This window comes from Bidens hawaiensis, unplaced genomic scaffold (assembly GCF_021521415.1).
Source record: "Bidens hawaiensis isolate Kalapana, Puna unplaced genomic scaffold, B.hawaiensis_p1.1 tig00004838_1, whole genome shotgun sequence".
Classification (NCBI taxonomy): Eukaryota; Viridiplantae; Streptophyta; class Magnoliopsida; order Asterales; family Asteraceae; genus Bidens; species Bidens hawaiensis.
In genome coordinates this window covers 1,070,732-1,082,963 of record NW_027491302.1, presented here as the reverse complement: position 1 = coordinate 1,082,963, position 12,232 = coordinate 1,070,732, and the positions used below count along the sequence as shown (strand labels likewise).

The 12,232-nt window shown below is 38.0% G+C and overlaps 2 protein-coding genes across 2 annotated transcripts; one reads left to right on the top strand and one right to left on the bottom strand.

The window, feature by feature from the left end:
- Positions 1-1,997: 1,997 nt before the first annotated feature.
- Positions 1,998-4,103, bottom strand: LOC143628183 (uncharacterized). Its single transcript, XM_077097831.1, has 5 exons — positions 3,990-4,103; positions 3,847-3,899; positions 3,005-3,175; positions 2,837-2,911; positions 1,998-2,190 (listed from the first exon to the last, which is right to left on the bottom strand). The coding sequence occupies exons 1-5, from the start codon at positions 4,047-4,049 to the stop codon at positions 2,028-2,030; spliced, it is 522 nt and encodes a 173-aa protein (XP_076953946.1). The 5' UTR covers positions 4,050-4,103; the 3' UTR covers positions 1,998-2,027.
- A 3,245-nt stretch (positions 4,104-7,348) lies between these two features.
- LOC143628182 (NASP-related protein sim3-like) lies at positions 7,349-11,731 on the top strand. The gene is made up of 6 exons (XM_077097830.1): positions 7,349-7,596; positions 8,376-8,614; positions 8,699-8,872; positions 8,950-9,040; positions 9,719-9,983; positions 11,143-11,731. Exons 1-6 carry the CDS (start codon positions 7,349-7,351, stop codon positions 11,419-11,421), a joined length of 1,296 nt encoding a protein of 431 aa, XP_076953945.1. The 3' UTR covers positions 11,422-11,731.
- Positions 11,732-12,232: the final 501 nt, after the last annotated feature.

Genomic DNA, 12,232 nt, shown 5'->3' with positions numbered 1-12,232 from the left:
CTGAGGGGGTGAGGGTGGAGAGGACGATGGGCGCAATGGGGGGGTGAGGTGGGGCCACCACCAACGGCATTATTACCGTTTAAAAAAATAAATAATATAAAATACTATATATATATATATATATATATATATATATATATATATATATATATATATACCAATCACCCAACCTCTACAAACATCCCATTCTCCTATTTAAACTTTATAAAACTTTCTCCTCAAATATGTCTTCCGACTCATCTTTCATACTCGACTTCCAGCCCGATATCGACGATATTTCCAATTCGGATTCAGAGTATGAAGCGATATTTAGTGCCGTTGTAGAGGCTGCCCGACTCGTAGTACAGAATTACGAAAGCTCACAACCACTAGAAAGACGACCTCATCTTCAACGGGATCGCGTAGGTGCGCATGACCGGTTGATGAAAGATTATTTTTCGTCGGACGCGACTTTTGATTCGGAACAATTTCGGCGCCGTTTTCGACTGAGTCGCCAGCTATTTTTACGAATACTTGGTGATTTAGAAAGCGTTTATGCATTCTTCCAACAATGGGCGGACGCGAGAGGTAAACCGGGATATTCAACAATGCAAAAATGCACAGCGGCAATTCGTCAACTAGCGTACGGGACTGCGAGCGACGCCATGAAAGAGTACTTACAGATGTCGGCGACAGTGGCTCGTGAAGCGCTTCACACATTCTGCGAAAGTGAGTATTAATATTCTAATTATTTATTTCAAAACCGCAACATTTTAAGCATGAATTTCATAAAAATTGTTAAACTTAGGTATTCCACAACTATATCATAAAAAATATTTAAGGAAGCCGACTCAAAGCGACGTACAAAAAATATACGAGGTGCATCGTCAAAGACACGGTTTTCTCGGGATGCTTGGTAGCCTTGATTGCATGCATTGGGAATGGGAAGCCTGTCATGTTGCTTGGCAAGGTCATTTGGTGTAACGATTGTCTATCATTAGACAATCGGCTCGTTTTCTACAAATGGATAAGTTAAGAAACATAACGTACACTTGCATTATCTTGCATAATATGATATTGGAGGACGGGTAGAGCAATTTGCTAAGGCGAGTACAACGATAAGCCAGAGCCGATCTGTACACTAAACGAAGATGAAAAACTTGCTAATCTATTAAAAACACAAAAAAGGGAAACGAATTTCAGCCTTCGATCGGATTTGGTTGAACATCTTTTGAGTAATAAGCAAGGTGACGGCAAGGACGGCGACTAAAAATAGCTTTAATTTTTTTATATGTTTTTTTATTCAATTTATTTTGTATTTTAGTATTATTGTATTTTTTTATTATTGTATTATATATTATTGTATTGGTTTTTTTGTTTTAACAAAAAAAGAAAAATGTTGGGCTTCGAAGCCACCTCACCATAGAGGGGCATTATGCCCTGAAGCTTCGATGCCCCCAGTGCCCACGTGACGCTGATGTGGCACTGTGGAGGGGCTTCGAAGCCCCCCACCATAGCACACAGCCTAACCGAGTAACCATTGTAACCACCAAGGTCAGTTAATAACCTGTTAACCTATTGAAACTAGCCACTTTCGGTTAGCCGGTTCCTACATGATAATCCCTATCGGCACCTAGCATACGGTTAGTATCACTTACAAACTGGTTGCTACTGTACCTGGTTTCTACTATACCTGTTAATAATCAGTTTCAGTTCCAGTTAACCCGTTAGGATCTACTTACTGCGACTCTAATTAGAGGTGCGTAAATCTGTTTCTGAACCCAAACCGGTTTAGTTTTTAACTGGTTCTGAGAAGAAGAGGGTCGTTCGGTTTAAAACTGGAATTTCATCATGTTCGGTTTAGACCAGTTTCAACAAGTATACAAACCGATTACAAACCACCGGTTGGGTTGTAACCCGCTTTTAAAATAGTATCAGGGAAACAACTGTGTGATAATAATGTACGCGAATCAGAAACAATCATTGGATGCTCAAATATATTACACTCTTAGTTCACAAATAACTTAGAAACTCTCTTAACGCAGTTTTCATTTTAACAAACCAGACGATGAAAGAAACCGCAATGCCTGTTTCGAGTTGTCCAAAACCGCAGACGATCTTGGAACTTGCATTTTCCTTTTCTTCAAAAACTCCAACGAGTTCTGTAAGCACGGAGGCGGTGGAATTTCCTTCAAAATAACTGGCTCCATGCTGTATAATAATTATAAAAAAAACGGTTAATTCTATCCCGTCTCATTTCCATATAAAGCTGCAAAACAGGTCGTGCTCGCAGGTTGACGAGTCGAGCCCGAACACATCGCGTGTATTCACGGATTGACATGAACACGAGTAAGGGTGTGCAAAATAAACCTGACAAAATCTGTAGTTGGGAAACACTGAACTGAGTTATGAGTTTGGATTTTGGTTCGGTTATCGCTTCCACAAATCTTTCTTATTCAAAAAAACCCAAACCGAATTCAATTGAATAAACCGTATAATAACCAGTTTAATTAGAAAACAGAACCATTTAACCAAAAAAAGATACTATATTTTTCTCTGTTTTTTGCATAGTAATACTTTAAAATCCTAGATTTACATATTATTGTTATTTTTCAAAGAACTTTGTTTAAAATATGTCAATCTTCTTAACACAAATAGTTTAAGTTACTACAAAAAAAACACATTCATAAAAACAAATGGGTTGATCGGGTCAACCGATGAACCCACCAAGTTGGCACATAAAAGCCCGTTCAGATAAACATGCGGATTCACCCAAAACTGTTTAGACTAACCCAAACATGGGAACTTCATGTTACGTTCATGTCATGTCAAAAAAATAACGGTTTCAAAAAATTACCCTGAGCGTTTGGATTTCTTCTTTCTTGGTTTTTTCTCAGATTCTTCTTCCTCCGAGTCTAAATTGAAAACCTTCCTGCAGTAACAAAAAAAATACATCATATTATTAGTTTGTTACGGCTGAATAATGTAAAGAGTCAAAAGTTGGAAAATGGTCAAGAGTGAATACTTCTCATTGGCTGCAAGTAATTTGACAATGTCATCTGGAAGCATTCCTTTAACTGATGGTGTTTCAGTTTCGGTTTCCTCTGGTTCGGAGACGTCTTTGTTTGGACGAGGTTCACGTGGCGTTAACTTTTCAGCCCATTTTCTGCGACGTTCTTTAACCTCACGTGCAACCCTGAATAAGCAACCCATTTCATGTTAAACTAAAACAATATGGCTTAAAAGAAACAACATTTAACAATGTTGGGGCTTGCTAAGCCTATACACAAACCGAACGTTCATAAACTGTTAGGATGAAAGTTCGTTTATATAACAAACAAACGAAAATGAACAAAAAAAATTTTGTCCATTCATTTATGTTCGTTCATTTAAATTAAAACCATTAAATAAGATGTGTTTCTGGATGAATTTTGATGTATTAGACTTGTTTGTTTGTGTTCATTTATGTTTGTTCACTACACCCGTTTAAGTTTGTTCTTGTTCGTTTAGGTTTTAAACCAAAATGAACCCATTTTCTTAATGAATGAACTAAACAAGTAAACTTTGTCCAATTACATGTTCGTGTTCATTTAAAGGTAAATGAACTAACATGAACATGCCCCCGTTAAGTTCGATTCATTTACACACCTAGTGAATCAGGGAGGGTACATAGCATTAAACAGTGTAACTATGAACATTGAACAATCATATAACAGTAGGTAATATACTAATTCAGTCTGAATTAACAAATGCAGTCAATATCTTACAAGTTTCATTGCTACAAAGTTACTATCAATTTGAGTGTGAAGATAATAATAATAATAATAATAATAATAATAATAATAATAATAATGATGATGATGATACCTGGCTTTATTTTCTTTCTGGATGGTTGTAATCTCTTGGTCCTTTTGGACTGCCTGTGTATGATCAAATTAGGCAGCAGTTTGATTGTTTAGCAGGATGAAGAAGCAGAGCAGAGAGTAAATAAAGAAAAGAAAGAAGGTAACCTGTTGGGCGGTGACTTCCTCCGGGGCGTCGGAGTCGCTGTCTTCTCCTCTTGCCGACATAATCACTAGGGTTTGCGATTAGGGTTTTTGTTTTCTGTCTTGCTGCTACCTGCTTCTGACGCTGGGGTGGGGTGTGTTTAGGGATGGCAACGGGGCGGTTTCGGGGCGGGGAATGCCAATCCCATACCCGCCCCGGTTTATAAAACTCATTACCAAAACCGTCTAAAAACCCGCGGGGACTAAACGGGGAATCCCCATCGGGGATTCGGGGAAAACCGCGGGTATTCGGGGAACCCGTCTAGCATAAATGGTTTTTAAACGGGCTAAATTCCCCGTGAGGATCCCCATTTAACCGTCGGGTTCACCGTTTAAAACCCGATTGTAAGAAAATGATACAAAATTACAATACAATATTAATACACAAAAAGTTCAATATCCAAACACATTACACATACAAAAGACATTATTAATACATAAAAATGTTTATTTCTCCCATCACAACGGAAATTAACTTCATGATTGATCCTTCTTACACGTCCATACCGCACCCATTCAACCATTCAAACACTTGTCACGCCGGATTGCTATGATAATCAAACATTAACATATTAATTGGAAACTATATAAGAATCAATGTTAAACCATATTAAAATGTAAACGATAAACCATATATATATGTATTACCTCAATACCATCGTCACAATCATATTCAATAGTTTGGCAATATGCCTCGGATTCTTCTGAACAAGTTGCTATATTCATATCACAAAAGTCAAAAGTTTATATAGTAGCTAAGTTAAAAATAAAAAATAAAATGTTCTTTTATTGCGGGTATATTGGGAAAATAAATAATAAATAATATATTATATATAAATATAAAAATTATATTTAATTAAACGGGTTTTAAACGGGTATACGGGGCGGGTATACGGGGCGGGTACAGGCTATACCATACCCGCCCCGAACCCGATTAACTTAAACGGGGAAAACCCGAACCCGGACCCGTCCCCGATTAAGTGTCCCCGAACCCGCCCCGTTCGGGGCGGGTTTCGGTTTTCCCCATCGGGTTTGGGTTTTTTTGCCATCCCTAGGTGTGTTTTGTACAGCATGTTTAAAATTAAGTTTCAAAACAACTTATTGGCTTATTAAAGTTTTTTAAAAGTAAAAAACAATCATAATTTTTTTTTTATTTTAGACTTTTGAAATAGTTAAAAACAGTTTTTAATAGGCTTAAATCCTGGTTTTTCAAATAGGTTTTTGAAAAAACCAATAAACAGTTTCCAAACATGCTCTAAATTGAAAGTTAAAACTAAAATTACATATGCATAGACAAAGACTGAATTTCGTCGGTATCGGGTGAGTTTGTTATGACATTGACATTGAATTTATAATATAAGTTAGTGAATGCTTATAATAGCAACGATATTCGTATAGCTTATGATGCAAAAAAAAAATAACATACGTAAAAGGACCTTTATTCAATCAGTAAAACTTATGCGTTGCAACTGTGAGTTGACATAAATTCAACAGTATCGACTAAGTTCACTATGTAAAAAATTAACATAACAAAAAATTCGGCTAGGTTCGTCATGTAAAAATTAAAATAACAAAATACAAAGAATATATAGCGTATATTATACATTGGCTGAGGAATATTGCGCCCGAGGGGGGGGGGAGGGGGGCTTAAAATGTATAAAAGTATAAATGAGATGGGGCCTGACCGAGGCCACCCCTAGCCTTCACTATCATTCGCCCATGGTGCGAGAAATTTCAAAAGTAATTTCATGCCCAATCTCATACCCCGGTCCATGTTAGATTACCGACCCTATACCATCCCAAATGCTTCAGATTTCATTGTCGCCATTGGTCATACGTTTAGGTTTACAGTTTAGCTCTGGTTCTTACGATAAAAAGTCTCAACGACTCAACAATTTATGCGATGTAGATGCACATATGTGATTGCGTGATGGGATCGTTGTAAGAACGAAATCAACAACCTTTATCATAAATGGGGACTTGGGGTTTGAAAGAAGGCCCCGTAAAGCTGTATTTGGCTCTTGTACAGTTGTACGTGCTCGTTTACTACCAGTAGATATCACATGCGTGATAATACAGGGACCAGAAAGAAAATACACAACCCAGACCCTGACCCTGACCCTGACCCAGACCCGCACCCGCTCATTTATATCCGCCAAGGGTTTAAGCACAAATCAAAGCTTAAAAACCACAGTGACTATTATTCTCTTCTTCATTTTCATTTTCCCTCCATCATCATCATCATCATTGAAGAGGTAGGTCCCAGTAGAGCCCAGTTGGACCCGCAAGACTCACCTCAAAGAGGGACGTCTGCGCAGTTGAACCCGCAAGACTCACCTGCAACAGGGACGTCTGCGCAAAGGCTAAACTCGCAAAGACTCACCTTGAAGAGACACGTCTGCGCAGAAACCAACTGGATCCGCAGGACCCACCATGCTCAGAGACGTGACGTCCTTACGCGCAGTACGCAAGCTGTTCCCGCAGGAAAAGCCTCCCAATGGTCGACGTACTCCGCCTGTTCCCGCAGCAACGGATACTAGCCATCAGGGAAGGCTACCCGCGCAGCAAGGCTACACGCACAAGGCACTTAACTCTTAAATAATTCAGTAATGTCACCTGAAGAAGGAGTGAGCAAGCCGGGAACACTCCCGCACAAAGCCGGGAACACTCCCGCACAAAGCCGGGAAAACTCCCGCCCAAATGAGCCAGTCCGTACGATACTGGAGGATCTTTTATACTGTACCTGACGAGGTATGGACAAAAGATCTGACCAAAGATACGACAGCTCACTGACAACAGTATGACGAGCAGCACGCTCTTGTACTGTATGTCACTATCAGCCGCTGCCTACTCACCAACCTGTCGGAGGACGTGCATAGCCTGCAGTTGGTGGAACAGGAATAGTACACAGCCGGCCTGGTCACTATCAGCCGCTGCCTACCCACCAACCACCAGCATGGCACGTGCGTAGCCCACAGTTGGCAGAACAGGAATACTATTCAGCCGGCTGTACCTGCTTGGAAACCTACCTTCGGCTATAAATACTCCAACACCTTGGAACGGTATTATCATCTCATCTCATACCATCATATCTGCTCTAGTCAATTCTCTTAATATACACTTATATTCAAGAGCAATCTAGTCTAATTCTCACGCCGGAGGGTGGTCACAAGGAGGTACCCCCTTCTCAGTGACGAGCTCAGGTGTTTGTTTTGCAGATCATCAGAAGAACCATCTTTGCCGGACTTAACCTTCGTTGTAAACATCTGTTTAACCCCCAAATTATCCATAATCTGACGGTGTTTCTTCAATCATCATCATCAATGGCAGCAGACGAACCTCCTCCGACTTCACAAAACCCTGCACCGCCAGCTTCCGTTGACGCCACAATCGATTCGGCAGGTTTGGGCCGCACATCGTCTTCCTGTAGCATCGTCGAAACATCGCCTCTGAAATCCGATGGAAAGTCACTCGAGTACGCAGAAGAGCTCATGGAGAGAGGATCCAATGCTAACAAGGAAGAGGATTACGCCGAAGCCACTGATTGCTTCAGCCGTGCCCTAGAAATCAGGTTATTAGGGTTTTACACCTCCAAATTATCTTCCAGTTCACCAATTATCTGTTCCTCTGTAGTTATTTACTTAATTGAGTCTAGCTGCGGTTAATCAAGTATGTAATAAGTTTGTTGATATACTTATTTGAAGTAATTGAACAAATAACTCAAATTCATAGGAGAAGAACTAAGTTAGGTTGATTTGTAATGTAATAGCATGCTTATTATGGCTCTATGTGAAATTTTGGATGTTAATTTCTGTTAAGAGTGTGAATTTATATGCATATATTTCTGATAGATAGATAGATAGATAGACGATGCATGCTGTTAACCGTACAAAATGTAATTAGCTCATGGTTGTTAGTTAGTTTGTTAGTTACAAAAGCTAGCTAAGTGATTTGAGTAGTTAGTTCATTGATTAAATGTATGGATTAGTATAAATATCTAGTCAGATTCATCATAGCCACTTGTAAGTTATAATCACAACTTATTCATTTCATACTTTTAGTTGTTAGTTAGTTAGTTACTTACAAAAGTTAGCTAAGTTGTTGAGGTAGCTATTGCATTAGTTAGATGTATGAGTTGGTATAAATACAAATACCTGGTTAGATTCATTGCGGCAACTTGTAAAGTATAATCACAACTTTCTCATTTTGTATTTTCTTTGTTAATATATTGTGTGAACTTCAGAAGCGATTAAATGGAAATTGTAGCTTGAAATGTTTAGGATCTCTGATTTGATTCATTGACTTCTGATGATATCTTTTATTTCTGTGTTATCTTGATGACTTGATCAGGGCTGCACATTATGGTGAGCTTGCACCTGAATGTGTGAGGGCATATTATAAGTATGGCTGTGCACTTCTCTACAAGGCTCAAGAAGAGTCCGATCCATTAGTTTCTGGTGCTGTCTCTAAGAAAGAGGCAAGTTATGAAGATGGTTCTAAACAGAAACCCGCTAAGGGTGCAGAAACTGGTGAAACTTCGGTTTCAAGTGATGCTAAAGAAGGGACTTCAGATCCTCAATCAGAAGATGGTTAGTAGCATCAGTTATGTATTTAGCTCAATTCAATAATAACAAATTGTGATCTGTTATCATATTATGTTCTTGGTTGTGTAGGTGGTGGTGAGGAAGAAGATGATGAAGCAAGTGATGGTGAGGAGGATGAATCCGACCTGGATTTAGCTTGGAAAATGCTTGATGTTGCAAGGGCAATTGCTGAAAAACAACCCGGTGACACAATGGAGAAAGTTGACATTCTTTCAGCTTTAGCCGAGGTTGCTTTGGAGAGAGGTATGCGTAGTTTGCTAAGTGCACATAGATTGTCATTATTCTTCTATTATTAATTTTTATTTATGTTCTTTTTCTAGAGGATGTTGAAACTTCCCTCAATGATTACCTGAAAGCATTATCGATGCTGGAACGTTTAGCTGAACCAGACAGCCGTCATATTGCTGAACTGTATCCTTTTTAAGTTCAATGGTTTATTATTTTGAAACCTTCATGTCTGATGATGTATATCTACGTCTGTAGACGAACTGAATGCTAAGTGAACAGTACATGAACCATTCAGCTGTAAGTTCGTTTATTTAATAAACAACTAGACAAGCGAACATGAACAAAAACAAATTGTTCATTTAGTCTAGCAAATGAACATGAACACATGTCTCACTCGTTCATTTATGTTTGTGAACTTTCGTTCATTTAAACTCATTTATGTTCGTTCGTTTATATTCATTCATGTTTGTTAGTTTACGTTTGTTTAGTTTTGTTAGTTTACATCTGGTTTAAGTTCATTACTGTAAGTTAGTTAATATATTTGTTTTAAAATTTTTGGCCCTTCACAACCTATTCTAGTTTTAATAACTTGTTAGGCCCACCACATTGTTCTTTATATTACCTAGTTTTAGCTTAGTTATGTTGGTTCATCTATGTTCAGTTATGTTTGTCTGTAAAACGTTTCGAACCGTTCATTTATGCAGTTAACGAATGAACATGAACTAGAAAACCTTGTTCTTTTAATTGTTCGTGTTTGGTCGTTTGTTTGGTTAAAGATAACGAATGAACACAAACATGTTTCGTTCATGTTCATTCGGTCTGTTTACACGTGTATGTATATCCTTAATATGACAATTACAGGAACTTTAGGATATGTTTATGTCTAGAAATCGGTTCAAAGGGTGAGGAAGCAATCCCATATTGTCAAAAGGCTATTACAATTTGCAAGTCTCGTTTGAATCGACTCGCAAGTGAAATAAGTTCATCTGGTTCTGTGGGACCCACCAATACTGAATCAGCAGGTGGACAGCAGTCTTCTAGTGCTTCACAAGCTACTGATTCTGTTGCTGATAAAGAAAAAGAGATTGAGATTCTCACTGGGCTTTCAACCGAGCTTGAAAAGAAGGCAAGCTTTAAACTTTACCTTTCGGCTTTCTTCTTTTCTTGAATCTTGATGCACTTATGGGTGTTCATCGATTCAGATTTGGGTTATTTGAAAATTATAAAACTGAATTCGAATTTGACTTGATTTTGTTTAAAATTTGAATATACCGATTTGAATAAGCGCACTTGAATTCAAGTCGAATCCGAATGTATTTAAATAGATCGAGTTGGGAAAAAGAATTAAAAGAATTTTTAAAATGATAAAAAAAAAGTAATTCTAAACTAATATTTAATTCATACATGATACCTCAACTGGTACGCTGTTTTACGGATTAGGGTTTTTGGTTTTAAGCGGCTAGGTTAAATAACTTGAATTGATCGTATTGCTATATGTTAAACGTTAAAATAAGTAATGTGAAGAACTGACTCTGTTTTTAGCCCAAAAAAGGTTTGAAGCTTGTCTGATTCTTGAAGCCCAATGTATTATATCTAAAAAATATCATCATCATCATCGTACTCAGTATATCCCACCAATAGCAAAGCTATGGTAGGGTTTGAGGAGGGTGAGATGTAGACAGCCTTACCTCTACCCCCCCCCCTGGTAGGAATAGAGAGGCTGTTTCCAGTGAGACCCCCGACTCGATAGTAGTTTTGCATCAAGCCTTATGGCACATAACACTCAACCATCGGCACACCGGTCGATTGGTGCATGTACCCTTGTCTTTCGGCTATCAACGCCACCACATGATGCCTGATTAACCTTCTGCCACTTTTAACGTTATTTTCACGAGATTAGTAAAATAACGTCAAAATTAGTGTAATTTCACTTTTGCCCATCCGAGGTTTCACACATATATACATTATATACGCGCACCGCAAGCATGGCGTATTATATATAAAATATATATACATATATATATATATATATATATATATATATATATATATATATATGTAAATCTTATTCGGGCTATTGGAATCGAATTGAGATATTTAGATTCGAATTTGAATAGAAATTTCGAATCAAAGCACGATTCGACTCAGATAACTCGAAATTCAAATTCGAATATTTTTTTTGAATTCGGTTCGAATCAGATTTTGGGTTATTTAAGTCAGATTTGAATAATGAACACCCCTAGATAGACTGTTATATTAATGCACGGTTATTGTGAAAATTGCAGCTTGAAGATCTTCAACAGATTGTGTCAAACCCGTCATCTATACTGTCTGATATACTGGGGATGATGGCTGCCAAGGCGAAAGGCGGCAGCAGCAGTGGCGGTGGCGGTACAACAAGTGGTTCTGGGTTCTCGACAGCTCAGTCACATGGTGAATCGGGTGTGACTCATCTTGGGGTTGTTGGGAGGGGGGTGAAGCGGGTGTCTGTGACTTCAGTTGAACCGTCAGCCAAAAAGCCAGCATCTGATCCGGCTGCAGATAACGGTGGTGGTGCTGAATGATCCAGCTTGCAAGGTCTGTCTCTAAGACTAATGCCATATCTTAAAGATTGTGGTTCATTGGTTTTGAGCAATGAGCATTGTCATCTTTTGTTAATTTGATCATTATGTGAAATGAGTGTTTTGATAGTTAGGCAACCTATTTTCATAATCATCATGTGGATTAACATTGTGTTCTTAACTGAATTACAGCTAAAATGAACCAGTGATTAAGAGTTATTTGGTGGTTAAATTGTTGTTTTTTACCTAATGTTTTTTGCTCTAAGTTGATTATATGTGTTTGTTAAATTGGATCAAATATTGGTGTTCAGGTGGAGGTAAATGAATTTAAGGAATCTATGAATATCGGTATTTTTTGCTCTTCAGTTTATTATCCGAAGCAAACCAAATATGCCGGTTTTAGATTTATCAGGTTTTGGTTCACGGTTTGAAGAACCGGGTTTAGGCTACTGGTTTGAAACTTAAAAACCGGTCTTTGAAATCAAACTGGTCGTTTAACTTTTTATCATAAAACTACATCATTTATTATTATTATTGTTGTTGAATTATCTACTTTTGGTTGGTCTGAAGACGTGTGGTCCAAGAAGCGTCATTGTAACAATGGCTTGATAATTGAAAGTGGAAAATCTATAGGAACACGAGATGTAAATTTAAAACATCAACATTTACAATAATAATTAATAACTGACCTACAAGTTACAATGTGATGCAACCGATTCATTTAGAACAAATGCGTATCACATCATTATCACCGATTGAGATATCACTAGCTTTGTCTTTTTAATCAAAAAGCGACGAACCATGATGCTTGATC